This window comes from Anomalospiza imberbis, chromosome 18 (assembly GCF_031753505.1).
Source record: "Anomalospiza imberbis isolate Cuckoo-Finch-1a 21T00152 chromosome 18, ASM3175350v1, whole genome shotgun sequence".
NCBI lineage: Eukaryota > Metazoa > Chordata > Aves > Passeriformes > Viduidae > Anomalospiza > Anomalospiza imberbis.
Window position 1 is genome coordinate 11,702,997 of NC_089698.1, and position 19,784 is coordinate 11,722,780.

Consider the following 19,784-nt stretch of genomic DNA (forward strand, 5'->3'; position numbering starts at 1 on the left):
AAATCAGAGGGCTGGGCAATCACCCTCCTGTCAGGGTCCGCAAGTGCATGCAGGGTCCCTGATAGGTTCTTTTTGGAGATCTCAAAGCACAAAAGACACAGCAGGGGACACAACACTTTGCTTAAACAAAAATGCACTTTTATTTAGTGCCAACAACTGCGATAGTGGGAGAGAAATAAAGAGATAGAGTGAAAGATAGAGAAAGAGGGGAAGGGGATTATAGCTACCAGTCTGAAGAGACGAGGCCCTCGGAGCTTGACGAGATGCTCATAGGCTGTCTTCTCCAGGTGGGGTCCGGACAAAGTCCTCAAAACTCCTTCAGTCTTTTATAGGGTTCCTCAAAGCGGGTGGCATCTGGCCAAAGCAGCAGCTCTCCTGGCTACACGGTGGGTGTGGACTCGTTTTGGGAACCAGTTGTAATCATCGCATCGGTGCAGGACCAAGAGTACAGGATCGAAGGTACAGGACGAACTGATTAGGGCTCAGTCCACCATGACCAGTCCATTGTTCTCGCACTGAGTTCCCATGGCATTGCATACCAGTCCTTAAGGCTCGGCAGACTTTCCACCTCAGCCAGGCTAGAGCTACTTTCAGGGTCTGGGGTCTCAGTCCTTGGAGACAGTCGTGAGGCAAACATGAGGGATTTTCGGACAGGCCCTGACACCTCCCCATGGAATTTAACAAGAGGGACGGAACCCACACACAGGACAGGGCAGTCCTGGCTGTGTGTATGGACTGGGGAGTGAGAGCTGGGGAGCGGCTCTGGGAAGTGTGATAAATGGATATGATTCGTGCTGTATGTAACAGGTATAATTCACGCCATTTTTTTTTTACATGATATATATATATAATATTAAATAATTGTTAGGATGTACCCTTTGGCATTAGAAGCCCCCCTTCTCAGGCAAAACTGAGTGTGTGTTGAAACCTGATTTACAAGCCAGGGGATGTGGCTCGCCAGGAGATGGGCCTTATCTGAGGCTATATGGAGACACCCAGGCGCTGATCACCATCAGGAACATCCCCCCCGGGCCGATACATGTGAATACTCTGTTCCCCTAAATTTCATCAAGAGTTTCCACGACACCAGACTTTGAATTTCTCTACCTTGTCACTGAGAAGGAAATCTCATCAACTTATGGGACTTTGAATGAAACAAAGGACTGAATGCCGAAATCCTGGCTTCAGGCAGAATTTTCCCTATAAAAAATCGCTTGTACCAGGATGGTGGTGTGGGGGCACAGAGTGAAACCTCTGCTGAGGCTGATCTCTGTGTCTTGCACCCAGCGCCGATCCCGGGCTCGGCACTGTCCTTTTCCGTGTGGCTGGCTAAGTTAGATCTCTATTGCTAAAATAAATTCTTTTTATTTTTTTAATTTGGCTGGATCATTTTTCATTTATAACAATTCATGCTAACTAAATTGTAACTACAGCAATATTTTAGAAAATCCTTGTTATAAAATACAAAAGAAATGTATGTGTGATTAGTGTTACAAAGCAGATGGGTTTCTTTGCAGATGTTACATGTGAGAAAGAGGATACAGGATGTAGTATTGAGATAAACAAGATCCCAAAAGAGAACCGGCCTTGGGACGAACAAAACTGGGGCGATTCCCAAAATAGAATCAGCCTTGGGATGAGCAAAGTTGGGGTGATTCCCAAAATAGAATCAGCCTTGGGATGAGCAAAGTTGGGGTGATTCCCAAAATAGAATCAGCCTTGGGATGAGCAAAGTTGGGGTGATTCCCAAAATAGAATCAGCCTTGGGATGAGCAAAGTTGGGGTGATTCCCAAAATAGAATCAGCCTTGGGACGAACAAAGTTGGGGTGATTCCCAAAATAGAATCAGCCTTGGGATGAGCAAAGTTGGCGCAATTCCCAAAATAGAATCAGCCTTGGGATGAGCAAAGTTGGGGTGATTCCAGATATGGAATCTAAAGTAGTGGTTTTATCTATGAAATAATAAGGCTTATTTGGAGCATAATGCTTACTTACATAACACAAAGCTTAGTGCACATGTGCAACCTGCCAGGTTATTCGGAGTGCAGCGAGGAAGACGGTGAGCCTTCCTCTGAAAAGACCACCAAGAAGCCAGAAGTGCCCCTAGCAACAAGCGGAGCATGCACCATGCAGTATAGTGACGTAGATTTCAAGAATCGAAAATAGGAGGAGATTTACAGAAAATATTGATGAATATGTATTAGCATACAGTCTATAAAGTTTAATTTGGATTCCTTTGATTTGTACGTGAGGCAGGATGAAAAGCTCTCCACATACCCTGGTCAGTTTTGCTTATGCTTTATATGAACCTTAATCATACTTAAATAATCCCTGCCAAATATCTGTATTGTATTCATTTATATAAAATTGCTGCTCCATTAAAATTGCCGCTAAATTCAATTTTGTTATTTATTAATTAGACATACAGAGCTTCATTCATAACAGAAGGAACCTGGGGCTCCTGGAAGGTTGGATGTGAGTCAGCATTGCCCTGGCAGGCAGGAGGGACAATGTGTCCTGGGGGACATCAGAATTGCCAGCTGGGCAAGGAGGGGGATTGTCCCACTCTGCTCTGCACCAGTAGCCTCACCTTGAATATTGTGTGCCGTTTTGGGCATCACAGTGTAAACAAGACATTAAGCTTTTAGAGAGCATCCAAATGAGGGACACGAGGATGGGGAAGGGTCTGGAGGGGAAGGATGAGGGCACTTTGTTCACCTTGGAGAAGACTGAGGGGAGACCCATCCAAATGAGGGACACGAGGATGGGGAAGGGTCTGGAGGGGAAGGATGAGGGCACTTTGTTCACCTTGGAGAAGACTGAGGGGAGACCCATCCAAATGAGGGACACGAGGATGGGGAAGGGTCTGGAGGGGAAGGATGAGGGCACTTTGTTCATCTTGGAGAAGACTGAGGGGAGACCCATCCAAATGAGGGACACGAGGATGGGGAAGGGTCTGGAGGGGAAGGATGAGGGCACTTTGTTCATCTTGGAGAAGACTGAGGGGAGACCTCATTGTGGTCTTCAAAATCCTCACGGGGACAGTGCAGGGGTAGGCACTGATCTCATCTCTGGTGACCAGGGACAGCACTCGAGGAAACGGCACAAAGCTGAGTCAGGGGAGGTTTAGGCTGGGTATCGGGAAAAGGTTCTTACCCAGAGGGTGGCTGAGCACTGGAAGAGGCTCCCCAGGCCAACCCTGACATAGTTCAAGGAGTGTGTGGATAACGCCCTCAGGCAGGCACAGGGTGGGACTGCTGGCGTGGCGTGTGCACCCCAGGAGCTGACTCGATGCTCCCCGCGGCTCGCTCCCGGCTCAGGATGTTCCCGGGCCGCGGGCCGAGCCCTCCCTCAGCGCGGGGCCGTCTCCGTGGCAACGCCGCGTGACGTCATCCGCGCGGGCCGTGACGCGCAAGGGCCGCGCGGGCGCGGGGCGCGAGCGGCGGAGCGCTGAGGGCTCTGTGGGACGGGACGGGACGGGAGCGGAGCGGAGCGGAGCGGAGCGGCGGCATGGCCGCGCCGCACCTGCAGCAGCCCAGCTTCCTGCTGGTGGGTGCGGGGGCACGGCTCCTCCTGCTGCGGGGCGAGCCCGCGGGAACGGGCCGGGCCCGCGGGAACGGGCCGGGCCCGCGGGAACGGGCCGGGCCCGCGGGAACGGGCCGGGCCGGGCCGGGCGGGCAGCGGAGCGGTGTTTGGCACACGGGTGATGTCCCGGCCCCTGCGGCCTCGGCTGTGGCAGGAACGCTGCGCCGGGGCAGCGGCGCTAGCGGGGATTTTCGCACGCCGTGGCCGCGGTAAGTGCTGTCCTGCCCGGCAGCCCTGATCGGATTTCCCCTGTGGTTTGTACCAGGCCACGCTGAAGGCGGATTGTGTCAACAAACCGTTTGCGCAGCGGTGCCGCGATCTGGAGACGGTCATCGAGGAGCTGCCTGCCAAGGTGAGCGGCCCCGGCTTCTTCAGAGCCTCGCTGCTTGGCAAGCTTCAGGGAGAGTGTTTTTTATGTGACTGTTTTCTTTGCTCCTCTCTGTGTTGTCCAGACAAACTGTCGGGAACGGGCTGCCCAGGGAGGTGGTGGGGCCACGTGGAAGTGTTCAGGGAAGGGCTGGATGTGGCGCTCAGCGCCATGGCCTCGTTGACACGGTGGTGTCTGGTCACAGGATGGACTCGATGATCTCAGCTCTTTTCCAGCCTGATTCTGTGATTCTGATTTCGGGGGGCCTCCAGTGAGACAGTGGGAATCCAGTGATGCCAAGAATTAAGAACCTTTTCTAGTCATTAAGGGATTGTTTTATTTCACCACCCTTCATTGATACCTTTCAGCCTCAGTTTACAAAGAAAACTTGTTTTTAAAATAAAATTGGCAAATAGCTGCAAGTGTTGCTGATGAGCATTGTTGCAACTTCAGTAGGATCAGAAATCAGGATAGATCTCCCATGATTGCCATGCTAGAATGCAATGTTTTGAATGGATGATCTGCCCTGTGATAACCCAGAAACAGTCATAAATAAATGGCAGACATATCTTTGTGTGTTCTAGTGCGTGCAGTAGAGATTGTCCAACTGAGGAATTGTGCACATTAATTCTCGAGTCTGTTTTCCCTGAAGGAACTGCATGGCATTTTCCCATGGCTGGTGGAGAGCATTTTTGGCAGCCTGGATGGCATCATCGTGGGCTGGAATCTTCGCTGCTTGCAAGGAAGAACAAATCCCAATGAATATTCTGTGGCTTTGGATTTCCTGGATCCCAGGTAAACTCATTCATTTCAGCACAGATGAAGAAATGGATTGGTGAACAAATGACCAGTGTTTGGCCTTTTTCCATTGTGCAAACCCAAGCTCACAGAAGTGAGGCAGCAGAGGGTATTTACATGGGATTCACTTTCTGATGCTTGTTTGCAGTGGCCCGATGATGAAGCTGGTTTACAAACTCCAAGCAGAAGAGTACAGATATGATTTCCCAGTCTCATATCTTCCAGTGAGTAACTGAATAGTTTGTAAGAAGGGACTGTAGTTGTGGAAGCTGTTTGCATGCACTTTATACCTACATTTCAGTATAGGACAAGGTGCTCTAGGTTTAGAGCAGACCCATTTCTTGAAATGACTCTTGAATGGAGGAGGAGAGTTCCCAGCCATAAAATCTCTAGGAGATTGTGGTTCTCGGCAGCTGGATATGTGTGTTCAGCCCAGAAAGCTGCACTGTGATTCTTACTCTGTCCCCAGAGAGAGCTGTGTGGTTATTAGTAGTTGCAGGATTGAAAGTCGTTTTCTAAACTTATCCCAGAGCAGTGCCTTCCCTGCCTGTGCTGTGTGCCTGTGTGCTTGAAATCTGACTGCTCTCCTGGATGTGAATTGTCACATTCCAGCAAAAGTGTTCATCTGCAGAGTTGTTTTGCTGTGTTTATTGCTACCACCTACATGCTATCTAGAAATTGGTTCAGATAGTCCTACAGGCTTTGACAAAAGGAAAAAATCATTTAAATATATGGTAATTGCTGGTCCATAGCTCAGTTACCTGGACACAACCAGCAGCCAAACACCAGTACTCTGCTGTTCCCTCTCCAACTGGGAAAATCATGATGAAGGCTTTTCAAAAAAAAATACTGAATTTAAATTTAAAAAATACTGAATACTCATTTTCAGGGAGAAAGTTGAGAGTTTTCTAAAGACCCTGCATTTGGACATGGAACTACTGCAATGCAATAAAATCACTGAGCTGAATGTAGAGATCATCCCAGAAAGCTGGAATGCAGAATCTCACTGTCTGAAAACATGCTTTGCAATATGCTGAGTACCCAGATGAATATTTTGTTACTCTGTCTTTCAGGGCCCTGTGAAGGCTTCAATACAGGAGCAAGTTCTACCAGAGTGCTCTTTATACCACAACAAAGTCCAGTTTCCTTCATCTGGTGGTTTAGGTTTGAATTTGGCTCTTAGTATCCTTTTAATTGTTGAGTATCTATTTTTTTTTTTAATATAAAACAGAGATCATGAGTGTTTCTGTTCTACATTTATTATCTATGTGGGTAGATCATGGTCATGCTGAAGAGTTTGGGCTGATTAGAAATGTTTAGATTACAATTGTCCTCTTATAAACCCCTGTTGGAGGAATTTCTGGCCTTAATCAAGTCAACAACAAAATTCCCAGAGTTTCTCAGTAGAGCCTGTATTTCACAACTTTTGTTTTTGCAACTGCTTGTAGTTTATGCAATGTGGTAGAAAAAGGGCACATTCACTTTGCAGCTAGAGTACTTTTGGAAGCAGTGTAGCCGTAGCTGTGCTGGTTTCAGTTTGAAATAGTCAGCTGTGCCAAGAGTAGCACAAGCACACTTTGTCACACAGAGGACACCTCAATTACCAATGTTTCAGTCAGCTGCAGAGCAAGAAGCCAAGGCTGAATTTGCTCAAGAGCTCTAGCAAGGTACTTTAGCATTGACAAAGTACAAATGTAGTGTCTGTTCAGCATCTCCCAATATCTAACAGCTGTACCTGGTTTTTATTATGTGATCCTTAACTCTGTTCTTCCAGATCCATTTGAATATTACATGTTTTACTTTGCAATTAGTTTGATTACACAGAAGGTAAGTACCTTTCACATTTTTCCCTTGAAATAGTACTGGCCTTTTTCCTTAATACTCAAAGAGCCTGCTGGGGTGCTGTGTAGCTAAATTAACAGCAGTTTCATCTGTTCTGTTGTTATTTGTTACTGCTTTGGTTCACTTGGTGATCCAAGACTGGATAATAAACAAAATACCCACCTTGGACACACCAGTAAGCAGTCTCATGCCAACAAGAAGCAGGCAGTGGATTCCAAATGGTTTCTCTCCCCCTGTACCCAACAAGGATTTCTCTGCAGTCAGAACCATAGCTTGGTGCTGGGGGCTGTGGTTATTTATTCCTCTGCCTGTTGTTACCTCTCTTCTTGGTTACAGTCATTGCTGCAGCAGTCCTTCTCTGACAGCTCGTTTTCCTTTGCTCCATGGGCTCTTTGCTGCCAGTTCACCCTTTCTAACCACTGGGCTTCTGCTTTTTTATTCTGAGGGGGTCTGCCATCACCCCCCAGCACTGGCTGAAAGCAGCAGTGTTTAACCCCAGGTATATCCTGTGTGTCTCTTACAGAACTCACCTGTCACCCATCATGTCAGCCCTTCCAACAGTGCTTATTTCATCCTGGTGGACACGTACCTCAAGTGTTTCCTACCCACAGAAGGAAGTGTCCTTCCCCCACCTTCTTCAAATCCTGGGGGAGCCATCCCTTCCCCTACTCCCAGGTATTGGCTCCAGTGTCGGGGCAAATTGTGGGAACAGTGCAGGCAAAATATGGCTTGTTGGAACAAAATCAAACAAGTAGAAAACACCTCCACACTTCATCTGTATGTACTTATTACATAGGAGCAGTGGTGCAGTGTTTGGTTATAGTTGTAGTTGAAGTGATTAGTAATTACAGGAAGTTGCAGAGGTTTGAAATATGTAATCAATTATGCAGTTTGAAAGACTGTTTTAAAGTTTATAAAATACTGATTAAAAGCAGTGATACATCCCTACATCCCCCTGTACCACACCAAGCCCTCCTGACTTGAGTAATTCCATGCATTTGTCCTCCAAGGTCCCCAGCAGTGCCTTTCTCCTCCTATGGCATGCACCACACCAGCCTGCTGAAGCGGCACATTGCCCACCAGCCCTCTGTGAACGCTGACCCAGCCTCCCAGGAGATCTGGAGATCAGAAACACTGCTTCAGGTACCTGGCATTTAAGGAAGGAAATGCCCTGCAATATTTTTTTCTGCGCACTGAAGGATATCTTCTCTTTAAAGCAGAGGCAGATAGGCCAGATTGCTTTAGCTTGGTTTTGGGATCTCTTCTCTTTAAAGCAGAGGCAGATAGGCCAGATTGCTTTAGCTTGGTTTTGGGATCTCTTCTCTTTAAAGCAGAGGCAGATAGGCCAGATTGCTTTAGCTTGGTTTTGGGATCTCTTCTCTTTAAAGCAGAGGCAGATAGGCCAGTTTGCTTTAGCTTGGTTTTGGAATTGAGCAGTGCAGCTGTTGCTTCCTGTTAACAGCTTCACAGTGGTTCTTTGTTGCATAAAGTTGTAGCTTAGAAAGGCAGTTAGTATCTTTTCTTAGACTAAGGATCTAACAACTGATCTCAGGCATTTGAGTATTTTTTTTCTGGAAAAGTTTCTGCATCTGATTTTCTTTTTTAAATCTTACACCAATTCTATGCTCTTTGCAAAGGCAAAGGTTAAAGACAGCCAAGTTGGTTTTGTTCATTATCAAGAGAAGGAAGAGATCTGGATTTAGCAGTTGTTCTGAAACAAGTTCCTGTCATGTTGCTGAGCTGACTAATTGATGCCTGGCAGGTGCTAAGAGTTTGTCATGTCAGCCATTGGCATGATAACCTGAAACATCTTGAATAGGTGCTATTTACCAGTACACCTTAGTTTTCAGTTATATACCGTGGTCTTCCTTATACTTATCTTCTGACTGACAGTGTGGGATTTCTTCTCTTTCCTTAGCTGAGAAAATATTTGTTTTGCAGATCTTTGTTGAAATGTGGCTTCATCATTATTCACTGGAAATGTATCAGAAAATGCAGTCCCCTCACGTCAAGGTAATAATTTGTACTGCACTCGTGAACATCACCTGGTGGTTGAGCTCTTACCTTGGGGTAAATCTCCTATTTTGTGCAGAATTTATTTTTGTATATTGGTCCAAAGGAAAGAAATAACTTACCAGAGTATGTACATAAGTGTGCCAGAGTTGATAATCCAAATACAAAGAATGTTGTGACTAAGTGTGTCATCCAGATTTGCCTTCATTGCAGAAGTTGTGTTAGTTTTGTTCTGGTTTTTGTTTCTTTTTTTTTTTTTTTTTTTTTGTTCAAGATGAGTTTGTGGGATGGTCACAACAATCTGAACACCAATATCAAAGTACCAATGATTGAGAAGATGCCACTATAAAACCATTGTGTTAAATCCCACTGGGGCAACATGACTGCTAAAAATAGCTAAATTGATTTCCAGCAGAGATAGCAACTGTTACTGAAATACCAATTAATAATTTCTAACATCCATAACCATTTTTAGCCTAAATCCAAATTTTAAAAAAAATCTTTCTAAACTGCTATTTTTATTGTTTCATGTTCCAAAATACGCTTTTCACCATAATGGTGTCAGAAGCAGTTCTGTAGCTGCAGAATTTGGATTATCTGACAAGCTCTTGCTCAGATAATACACTGTTGTAAGCAGTTTGTGGTGGCCTGTTCAGTAACAAACTACTGCATGTAAGAAGTAAGTAATTGTTGGGGAGGCTAAAATTGAAGGCATTATAAATGTAAAGGGAATTTGAAGGAGAAAATATTGATCCTCTGAATTCCCTCTGGGTCACAGTGGGACTTTCATAGAAGGAGAGAGATAATAAAAGCTCAGGATTTATTCCTGTGTGGAAGTACAATATGGGAGTTGATTGAAAAATTCTAATCCTTCACTCCACAGGATATGAAATAAAACACATTTATATTTTGTTAGGGAAAAACATTGGAGAGCTGAAATGTGATGGGTTTTGTCTTTTATTCTCAAAGTTGAGGTCAAAATGCAAACTCACTAATGTTGCAAAGTCTCCACTTGGGACTCCCAGCAGCATGGCTGTGCACCTGTGATGGAAAGGCTTTGCTTGAAGTACCTTTGGTCTGTCTGTCTGTCCAGTCTCTGTGCATCAAGCGCTGTGCTTAGGCCAGAAATGATGATTGCTTTAAACTTCTCTCCTCTGTTCACCCTCTGTATTTCAGATGCTTACTTCTAGCACTAGGGAGCAGCAGTTGCAGACAATGACTCCACGTTATGGTGGAGTAGGGCCTAGGTAGAGCTTACAGTTCTCTGAAATCAGCACTTCAGGATCCTCCACAAGGTGTGTTGAGCCACAACCTGAGGCCATAACTCCCTGATGGTATTTTAGTTTCATCTTTGATGGGAAGTAATCATGAACATGTAAAATAGGAAGTCTTCCTCTTTGGGGGGGTGGAACAGTGGAATGGGGGACTGGAGTTCCCCATGAGATACATAAATGGATGAAGGATCTCTCCTGCAGGACTGAGGAAAGGTTCCAGGTCAGTTGAGGGCAGGACTGTTCATTAGCCTGTGATGCTTACACTGAACTTTGTAGACTGGGTGGGCTGAGGGAGAGCAGTCTGCCTTGGAGTTCCTCGGGTGAGCAAGTGGAACATCCAAAAGTGTAAGTTCTGTTATAACACTGGAAGCCCAAGATGGCCCTGTGCCTTATTCTTGACATTGTTGGTAATTATGCAGGTCCACTTGATTGCATTTAGCATTCTGTGTGTTTGGGAGGAAGGGTCATTAGTGACCATTCAGTGCTGGATCTAGAGCTGTTTGACCATCAGTGATTTGAAATGGCTGCATATCTATTTTGGAAGGTGGGATGAGGTTCTGCAGAACTTGCTCACTCTTTGTCCAGCAGCCAGATTTGTTTGCCTTCATGAGCAGAGATCTCAGATGAGTAACTTTCTTGAGAAGGAGAGTCATAGATTTTTCCTTAAGCCTTGGTAATGTCATCACAGACTTCCCTTTATAAGTAGAAGGCAGTGGAATGTGAATTAATAGTAAACAATTTCTTTTGAGAGGATACATTACAGCTTTGAATTCTTCTTGGGTCTGCTGTGCGCTTGAGGTTTATGCTATTTGCTATGCTGTCATTGTTTTCCCTTTTAATTCAACTATTTTCCAATTCTTTTGTCTGTTTTTTTTCTCTCTCTGATGATCTAGAGTCCAAGTGTGCAGCATCTTTTTTCCTATTCCCTTCTGCTGTTACCACAAGAAACACTTAAAAAGAAGTAGTTTGATAAAGCTTTATGTAATACTTCCTTGACCTTCCAATGCCAGGTGCTCAGCCCCCAGCACTGCATGTGGAACACCCATGAAAATCCAGGGGGTTGCAGATTCCTGTGGCAGGGGAGTCAGTTTGGAAGCAGACAATCTGCCCAAGCTCCTGGGGAGCCTGCAGTAACAGTCCTGCCGCTCCAAGGGTGTGAAACCAAAAGCTGCCAAACTGACAGCAGAGGAGATGGGGTAGAGGCTGTTGAAAGACAGCAGAGGCGTGATCTGGAGAGCTAGTTTAGATGCCTGACAACAGTCATTGGGGTCTGTGTAGTGTACATTTTTTGTTTTATGTTGTTTCATTAATTTCATACATGTGTGTCACTGTTGCTACAGTATCCTCTTCACTATCATAGTCAGAAAATACTGGTCAGGTTGTTCCTTCAAGAAGGGATCTGGCTGAGGTTTGCAGAGACTTCAGTGTTAGGGCAAGGTGCCTTTTGCATCAGCATATAGTACTGTGCTAGGTATGTCTTTGCCTTTTTGGATGTGTAATGTTTCCCAACAGCAAAAGTAATTTCCTCTTTTGAGGAAATTCACAAGACCTGCAGCCTTCCCAAATAAATGGCCTTTAAGTAGAGAGAAGACACAGATTTCTCTGGACAGGAAAGTCCAGTTTGAGTTTCTTCCACATACAAACTGTGCTTCTCCAGCAGAACAGGAAGAAATGACAAAGCTTTCAAAACAGATGTAAAAAAGCTTGCAGAATATTGCTCTCTTACTCGGTTTTTAATAAACAGTGTTTATTAAAAATAAACTTGTTGCTGCAGTTCGGTTCATTTCTGAAATGAGGGATTTATTTGGCAAAAGCTCCATAACCCCCACCAGTCCTTGCTCTGAGCTCAGCAAAGAGAACAGCCAATTTTTTGACACCTGCTCCCAGTTGTATTTCCAAGCTGATAAAGTGTAAGAAGTACTGTGAAATCAATCTACTGACCACCAGAACAAAGAGGATACTGTGGCTGCAGTTGTTATTGTGATATGTTGTCCCTGACTGTATTTGTGATGTTCATTTTTTCCCCCACCCTTCTTCCTTGGGCTCATTCTCACTTTTTTTTTCTCTTGCTCTCTTCTCTCCTTTTTTCCCTCCCCCCTTCCTTTTTGTTTCTGTTGTCTCAGCTGGAGGTTCTCCACTACCGACTCAGTATCTCCAGTAAACACCACGGTAGTCCTGCCCAATCCAGCTACCAGGCCCTCCACGCATACCAAGTATTACCATCTTTTCATTTTGTTTCCTTTTTAAGAATCTTGTTCCATCATATAATCTGCCAAGTGTATTGGTGCTGGCTGTACAGCAGCTTCTTCTGCCAAGGTGTGGTTTTATTATTTGAGAACACGGCATTGAAATTCACCAAATTGTTCAGTGAAACAGATACTGAGAGATATTAGCAAAGGTCATGGAGAAAAAACTCTAGCATGTTATGAGGACTAATTGGAAACTCTGTTTCTAGAGATGCATTCTTGCAATGTAAGACTTACCAGCTATGCTGTTTTTTGGCACCAAAGCTGTCTCCACCAATGGCAGATTTCTGCCTCTCACACAGTAGTCATTTAAGCAAACCTTGCGTGGAAGAAAAGATCAGAATTTGCATGGCTGTCACCCAGATTAAGGTAGGTAACATCTGGGGGTTTTTAGCCAAGGAAATGTCATTGGATATTACTAAATTTGTGGTGGCAATGTCAATTTGGCTGTCCACTTTTGCAAAAGCACAAGTGGTACATTTGCAGATTGTTCAGGAAATGTGCATGCAAAAACATTCCTGTTGGAACAGATTGCTGATTCCTCTTTTCCTACTTCAGCCCTTTATTCATTGGGTCTTCATGTTGGGAATGGGGAGGGTTGAGCTTATGTACTATGAAGCTCTTCAGCACTACATGGCATTTCCCTGCTCTTTAATCCTTTTCTTGTTTTGTTTTAATTAAGTGCTATGATATCTCAAGGTGCTGTTTAGAAAGGAACACAGAAAGTACTACTTTAAATCTCTCTTACTGTTATATATTTATTTAATTACCGTATTAAGAATTAACAGTGGCACACATCCATCCTGTACAAAAAAGTTTGGCAACAAAAACACTTGTGGGGAAAAGTAGTTTTTAAACCAGTGACATTTATAATGGTGGCGATCCAGGCTAAGAGGAAATTGTAAGAACTGCTATGTGGAGAAACTACTAACATCACCCACAATGATGTGTTGAAATAGGGTGGTTTTGTAAATTCCAAAGGTACCTTCAGGGGGAGCTTGGGATTTTTAAAATTGCAACCTTTCAAGGCCTGTAGCAGGGTACTCAGCCTCTCTAATTGCTGTGGAGATCCTGGTCCAAACTCCAAGGACCACACAACTTCTTGGAGTTCTACCTTCTTGTATAAACTCATCAGGACTGTAGAAAATGTGCTGATACAAGTTGGAGCTGTCAAAAACAAGCCCAGCCTTCATTAGAACTGGTAAAGGTTTATCCCTCTCTTAGAAGAGTCTCAGGTCTGGCTGCACTACAGGACTGTGTCTGTCACGGAGCCTGGGGTGAATGTCACAGTGTATTCAAAATCTTAAAGAGTGTAAAAAGACATCTGCTTTGCCTCAGGCATTGCTGAGAAAGGGCATAAAGACAGACATAGACAAACACTCCATCCCTGCCTCAAGCACTGGAAACTTCTTGCAGCTAATCCAGTACACCTTTCCAGCACTTTCCATTATATTTGCAGCTGTAACTTACATTTCATGTACATTATTCTTCTCAATTTTTGTGAAACAGAGTACAGATCTCAAAATCTGCCTTCAGTGGTGGATTGATAATAGTTCACTACTCTTAGAGCAGATGACAGTAGCAAAGGAGTTTGTGCTTTGAACCAGCACTTCTTTGCCTCGTTCACCTCCCTGCTATATCAAACACTCACTTCTCATTAGTAACATCACTGTGGCTCACCATCACTCCTTGTGCTGCTCCCACCCAGGCTGTTCTCCCCCTGAGGGTGTTGGAACCAACAGGATGTCACAGGACTCAGTTCCTATTCTTACTGTAACTGTCTAGGATTATTCTCTCCTGTAAGGCCGATGAGTACCAGCATAGGAAGGAGCACTCAGTACAGCCAGCCATGAGTATAAGCAAAGGACCTGCTGTGCTTCTGCAGCAAGGAACTTATAGCCATAATGAAAGGCTGAATATTCTTTTATCAGAAAAGGGTAAGTCAAAATCTACAAGTTACTCTGTTCTTTAAAGCTAGCCCAAAATTCAGTGCATTAGAGTACTGTAGATAACTTTTCTCACAATTCAAATATGCTGCTGTTTTTATTGAACTGATGGTAGAAGATTGATGCAGCTTGTCCTGGGGAGCAAACCTGTCCAAAATCAGGTGACACAAAACTGTGGTGAAGAACGTAGAAGGAAAAGAGCGTTTCCTGTATTTCGATCTGAGAATATAATTTTCCTGAATTCCCTGGACATTTAGCAAATGACACTCATTAGGTGCCTCTCTTTTGCTTTGAATCTAGGAGTCATTCAAGCCCACTGAAGAGCACGTGCTAGTGGTAAGACTGCTTGTGAAACATCTGCATGCTTTCAGCAACAGCCTGAAACCAGAGCCTCTCTCCCCTTCAGCCCACTCCCACACAGCCAGCCCACTGGAGGAGTTTAAAAGGTTGGTACGTGAGCATGTTTCTGAAATGTCTAGAACTGAAAAGCTGAGTTTTCTCCATGAAAATCTCAGCTTTCTTTGAGAGGTTGAATTAGTCTGTTTTGATGCTAAATACAGGAGTACATTATTAAAAGTATATGAGAGCTGATGGATTATGTTTCTCGCATCCTCTGAGGGAGGGCAGCTTCAGGAGCAGCTATTGCACTAGTCTATAGAGAAAAGAAAATGCTACCAGAGGATTCTGGCCAAAGTTAGTTTAGTATTTGGTGTTTTATAATTTCAGTTGAAATTCAAAGGCTTGAAGTAGTTTCAGTTAAAAAAGAACAAATTTTTGCTCAGTTCTTTCATTATTAGCATTTTTGAATGTGTGTTGGATTGTTGGTTGGTAGGGTTGGGTGTTTTGTTTTTAAAATTTGCTGCCAGTTTATACATGTGACTTTCTGTGAATCTTTTTGCAGGGTTGTGATTCCTCGGTTTGTCCAGGAGAAGCTTTATATCTTTTTGCAACACTGTTTTGGCCACTGGCCTCTGGATGCCTCGTTCAGAGCAGTATGTACTTGATTCTCCACTTTGTCTGTACTCAACAGAACTAGTTATTAGTTACTAGAACTAGTTATTAGTTATTGCTGTTCAGCAGTTGTTTCTTGGTCTTTACATCTCTTTTCTAGACTGGTAGAATTCTTTCTAGAACAAATACAAAAATTAACAAAAAACCCTTCCTGACTTCCTTTCCAAACAAGTATTGGCACTCATGTGGGTTTATGTGTGATTTTGCTTAGGTTCTTGAGATGTGGTTGAGTTACCTGCAGCCCTGGAGGTACGCGCCCGAAAAGCCCCCACAAAGCACAGAGCCTTTGCCTCGCAGCGTCTCGGAGAAATGGTGAGGAGGAGAGCAGCTGGGACTGATCTGAGCCAAACCTCAAGGAGATCCTGATTAAAACAGCAGGATTTCAGCAACTATGCACCAACCTGAGTTAGATTCCTATATAAGACTAGAGAGTGATTTCTTAGAACACTGGTTTTTGGTTTGAGAGTATTCTTTTGTCTCAATGTAAATTGACCATCTTTCCAGAGACAGTATAAAACATTCCCTTTGTGGCTTATTTGGTAGAAGACAAAGTAACACTTCTTTAAATAGCTGTACTCACAAATCCTGTACTCACTTTGACAGGGCTGCCTTCATTCAAGAAAACCTGCTCATGTATACCAAGCTGTTTGTGGGATTTCTGAACAGAGCTCTCCGAACTGACTTGGTCAGTCCAAAAAATGCCCTCATGGTGTTCCGAGTAGCTAAGGTCTTTGCTCAGCCCAATCTAGCTGAAATGATCCTGAAAGGTAAAAGGATATTTTGACATCTTGTGCTGTCCTGTCTCAATCTTTCTTCACAGTAGTTACATCTCATCTCAGAAGCACTGAGGTGAATGGACTTCTCTCCCATTTTCAGGCTATTTTGCCATTCAAAAGTCTGTCTTCACTAATGTTTGTCAATTGGTTTAATAAGTCTACAGTTCTAATCACCACAGATTGCATTTCACAATTTTTCCTTAAAGAATAAGGAACCCAATTGTCAGTTTTTCTTATGCTTGTATTATTTCATTATATACTTCAGGATTTAAACTTTATATATCTCTGAAAGTCTCTGTACTTAGTAAAAGAGTCATGCATGCATTTCAGGATAATTAGGACATAGTGAATTTGGGAGTGGTGAAATTTGACAAGTATCAATGTCTGAAGTGTGTTTCTCCACTGCCTTTTGTTGAAAAATGTTACGAATTTAAAAAGCTGCTTTGTCTGGTCTGCATTAAATGCACGCTGACATTTTCTGCTCTGGGCACAGAGAAGTAAATAATGAACACTAATTAAGGCCTCCTTCCCCTTAGAACTCTCTCTCTAAATAAAGTTGCCCAGCAGCCTTAAGGCAGCTGGATCTTTCCTAGCAAGACCAGTATTATGTAACCATCTTCCAGTGCTTTTTTCACATTCTAGGAGAACAGTTATTCCTGGAGCCAGAACTTGTGATTCCCCACCGTCAACACCGACTCTTTATGAGCCCCACTCTTGGTGGGAGTTTTTTGTCATCACGGTCTCCAGCTGTTACAGATGCCTCATTTAAGGTGAAGAGTCATGTTTACAGCCTGGAAGGACAGGACTTCCAGTATAAACAGATGTTTGGCACAGAAGTCAGGAATTTGGTAAGCAACAAGCTCCTTTGCACCTGCCTTTCTAGCATCATAGATGTTTCTCAGTGCTGAGCATCCATATCAGAAGTTAAAAGCAGAAAATGCCACACCCTGCATTACTGAATCATTTTGTTTGCTGGCAATTACTTCTGGACCCTGAGGGGTCTCAGTCCAGCACAGCTGTAAAAATCTGCTTCTCTTTGATAAATAATAAGTTAATGGAGCAGCTTGCTGCCTTGGAGCAGCATATGGTATTTCCTCTCAAACATGCTTACTATGATCTTCTGGTTGATCAGTACCTACCAGCAACTCAGACAAAAGCAGCTGAAGAACCTAAGCAGCACTGAGGTTTCTTAAATGCTTCAACAGAACTGCCTCTACCCTATTGGAAATCCAGCTAACAGTCAGCACAAATCCATATGCACTAAGGGAGCGAGTTTGCTGGGATTGCTCTCACTTTCAGCTGTCAAGGCACAGTTTTATCCATGTGTTGATGCTTAGTAGTTCTTTATCTTTGTCCCACACAACTTTTGTTTTCTGTTTTAGGTGTTAAAACTGGCCCAGTTAATTTGTCAGGCACAGCAGACAGCAAAGTCCATATCAGACCATTCTGCAGAGACAATGGCCAGCCAGTCCTTCTTCTCATGGTTTAGATTCACACCATCTGAGGTGAATGGTTCCTACACAGGCAATGACCTTGATGAAATTGGGCAGGACAGCATCAAAAAAACAGATGAATATCTAGAGAAGGCACTGGAATATTTGTGCCAGATCTTTAAGGTAAGTAACATCTTTCTAAGAACTTGGCAGCAAGAACAAGAGTCAGGATTCATCAAATGTACTTCTCTGTCTCATGTACTGTGTGGGGTCACAAAGCTGTCCAGAGACCTTGCTAGTAAATTCTAACATCTTCTCAACTTTACCTGCTTCAAAACCCATTTTCAATATAGATGGAGTTAGGTGTTCTGAATTTCTAAGTATCAAACCTTTTTTGTTTAAGTGATGACTCTTTTGGACTGTGTAATTTATACCAAGGCTGTCCCTCCAGACATGTTTCCAAGCAGGCAATTTTAGAAACTCTCCAGTATCTTCTAAATGTAGAGCTCTAAAAATACAACTGTAGGTATGGTTAAACTTAAAAATAACAGATTAATTTCTCTGCAGCTACACTCCCTTGTACAGAATTGCCCTAGGAGACAGCTCTTTGATATTCCTTGGGAGCTAAGGGAGATATAAGCCAGAGCACTAATCTAGAATTGGACAAGCACAACAAATCTGGAGTGGTTTATCTCATTTTAATGTCTAACTGAGGTGCTATTAAGCAGTTCTTGGTATCTGAGCTGGCTGTCAAAGACTTCCAGTGCTACTGAGTTTAAGGGAGAAATAAATTAAATAGGGGGGGATCAAACACCTGCTTTAGAACTGTGTTGTTCTTGTGTAGCTGAGTGAAGCCCAGCTGACCCAGATGATGATGAAGTGTGGGACAGCTCAGGATGAGAATGGAAAAAAACAACTTCCAGACTGCATTGCAAGTGAGAATGGCCTCATCCTCACACCCCTTGGCAGGTACCAGGTGAGAGAAAAAACAATTCCATATCACTGCCTAGGCTGTTCTTGAAAAAACAAGTTCTCCTATGACGAAGAGAAATGAACCTTACTTGGGGCTAAGAGAGGTGCCAGTAGAAAGGTGTTTCAGATGGGAACTGCAAGACCAGGTGTTTATTTTCCCATTTCTAGATCATAAATGGCCTGCGTCGGTTCGAGCTGCAGTATCAGGGGGACACTGAGCTCCAGCCCATCCGGAGCTACGAGAACGCCGCTCTGGTCCGGCTCCTGTTCCGCTTGTCCTCGGCGCTCAACGAAAGGGTGAGCACAGCGCTGCCCCTCCTGGGCTTCCCCCTGCACGCTTCTGTTCCTGCTCCACCTTACCTATGGGACGTGGCATTTGTTCCTACTCATCTTCTTCACTGGGGTCTGGATGGCTACTGCCTAGTAGTATGAGGCCTGCTTCTCTACCTGTAATTCTGCTTTTCCTACACAAAACATTGCAAATGTGATTTATTAAGGGACTCATGGTTGATGAACAGGGGAATAACATTCAGAGTGAATGCTTCTAAACAGGAAAAGCAATTTTCTTAGGTATGAAAACACAAGGCAAGTGTGCACTAAGACAGTTCTGCTGTGTAAAAGTGCAGTTTGATCCCGCCATTTGTTATAATCCTCATTCTCTACATGAAGAAAATTATAAAATAATTACTTTATGACAGCATTTGCAGGAGGACACTAACTCTTAAATGCATCTTCCCTCAGTTTGCTGATCAGATGGAGGTGCTTTGCTCCAGGGACGATTTTGTTGGCAGGCTGTGTCGCTATCATCTGACCAACCCCCAGCTCGTACAGAAAATCAGGTACAGCCCTGTGGTGAGGGACAGAACGAGCCAGAACTGGGGACCCAGGATCAGTCTGAGGTTTCTGGCCAGCTACAGGACTCTGATCTCTTTGCTGATGATCTACTTCCTTGCATCCTGGTTTTATGTGGGGCCAGTTGGCTGCACATTCATTATCCTAACTGCATATTTTCTTTATGCTGTAATAATGACTTTTTTCTTTGAAGGATGGAAACCACATGAACACTAGTTTCCTCTTCCTGGCTTCTAGAAATAAATGTTTTATGGATGAGCCTGAGATTCCATGACTAAAATGTTTTAATTATATCAGCTCTTCCTAAAATATTTTTAATACTAAAGTTAATGGAGTTTTATAAACATTGATGTGGCCTTGTAGAGATAATCAATGTAAATTTTATTTTTATAAAAGTGTTCCTGCAGACTCGAGTGAATTTGTTGTTTGGGTTTTTTTTTTTTTTTTTTTGAGGGGGGGAAGAATGAAGCATGAGTATTTATAAAACTGCAGTCATGCCACAGGTGGACCCCATCACTGACCTCTTGACCAGTTCTTCCAGTTCACTGAGGACAGGAAGGATGTGGTGCATGAGACACACAGCCATTTGTCCCCTAACCTTCCAAGCCCCTGTGAGTTTTCACTTACCACAGAGCACAGCAGCCCTCATCCCATGGTGTCCTAGCAGGG

At 43.8% G+C, this 19,784-nt stretch overlaps 1 protein-coding gene across 2 annotated transcripts; it reads left to right on the top strand.

The window, feature by feature from the left end:
- The first annotated feature begins 3,421 nt into the window (after positions 1–3,421).
- SMPD4 (sphingomyelin phosphodiesterase 4) lies at positions 3,422–19,528 on the top strand. Of its 2 annotated transcripts, XM_068209102.1 has the most exons (19): positions 3,422–3,549; positions 3,851–3,937; positions 4,605–4,747; positions 4,899–4,974; positions 5,824–5,932; positions 6,525–6,577; positions 7,116–7,267; positions 7,603–7,735; positions 8,534–8,605; positions 12,003–12,092; positions 14,372–14,517; positions 14,973–15,063; positions 15,294–15,394; positions 15,686–15,849; positions 16,501–16,706; positions 17,241–17,474; positions 18,136–18,267; positions 18,432–18,560; positions 19,005–19,528. In XM_068209102.1, the coding sequence occupies exons 1-19, from the start codon at positions 3,511–3,513 to the stop codon at positions 19,329–19,331; spliced, it is 2,484 nt and encodes an 827-aa protein (XP_068065203.1). In that variant the 5' UTR covers positions 3,422–3,510; the 3' UTR covers positions 19,332–19,528. The 2 variants fall into 2 exon arrangements, with proteins under 2 accessions (XP_068065203.1, XP_068065204.1); XM_068209103.1 differs by lacking the exon at positions 12,003–12,092.
- Positions 19,529–19,784: the final 256 nt, after the last annotated feature.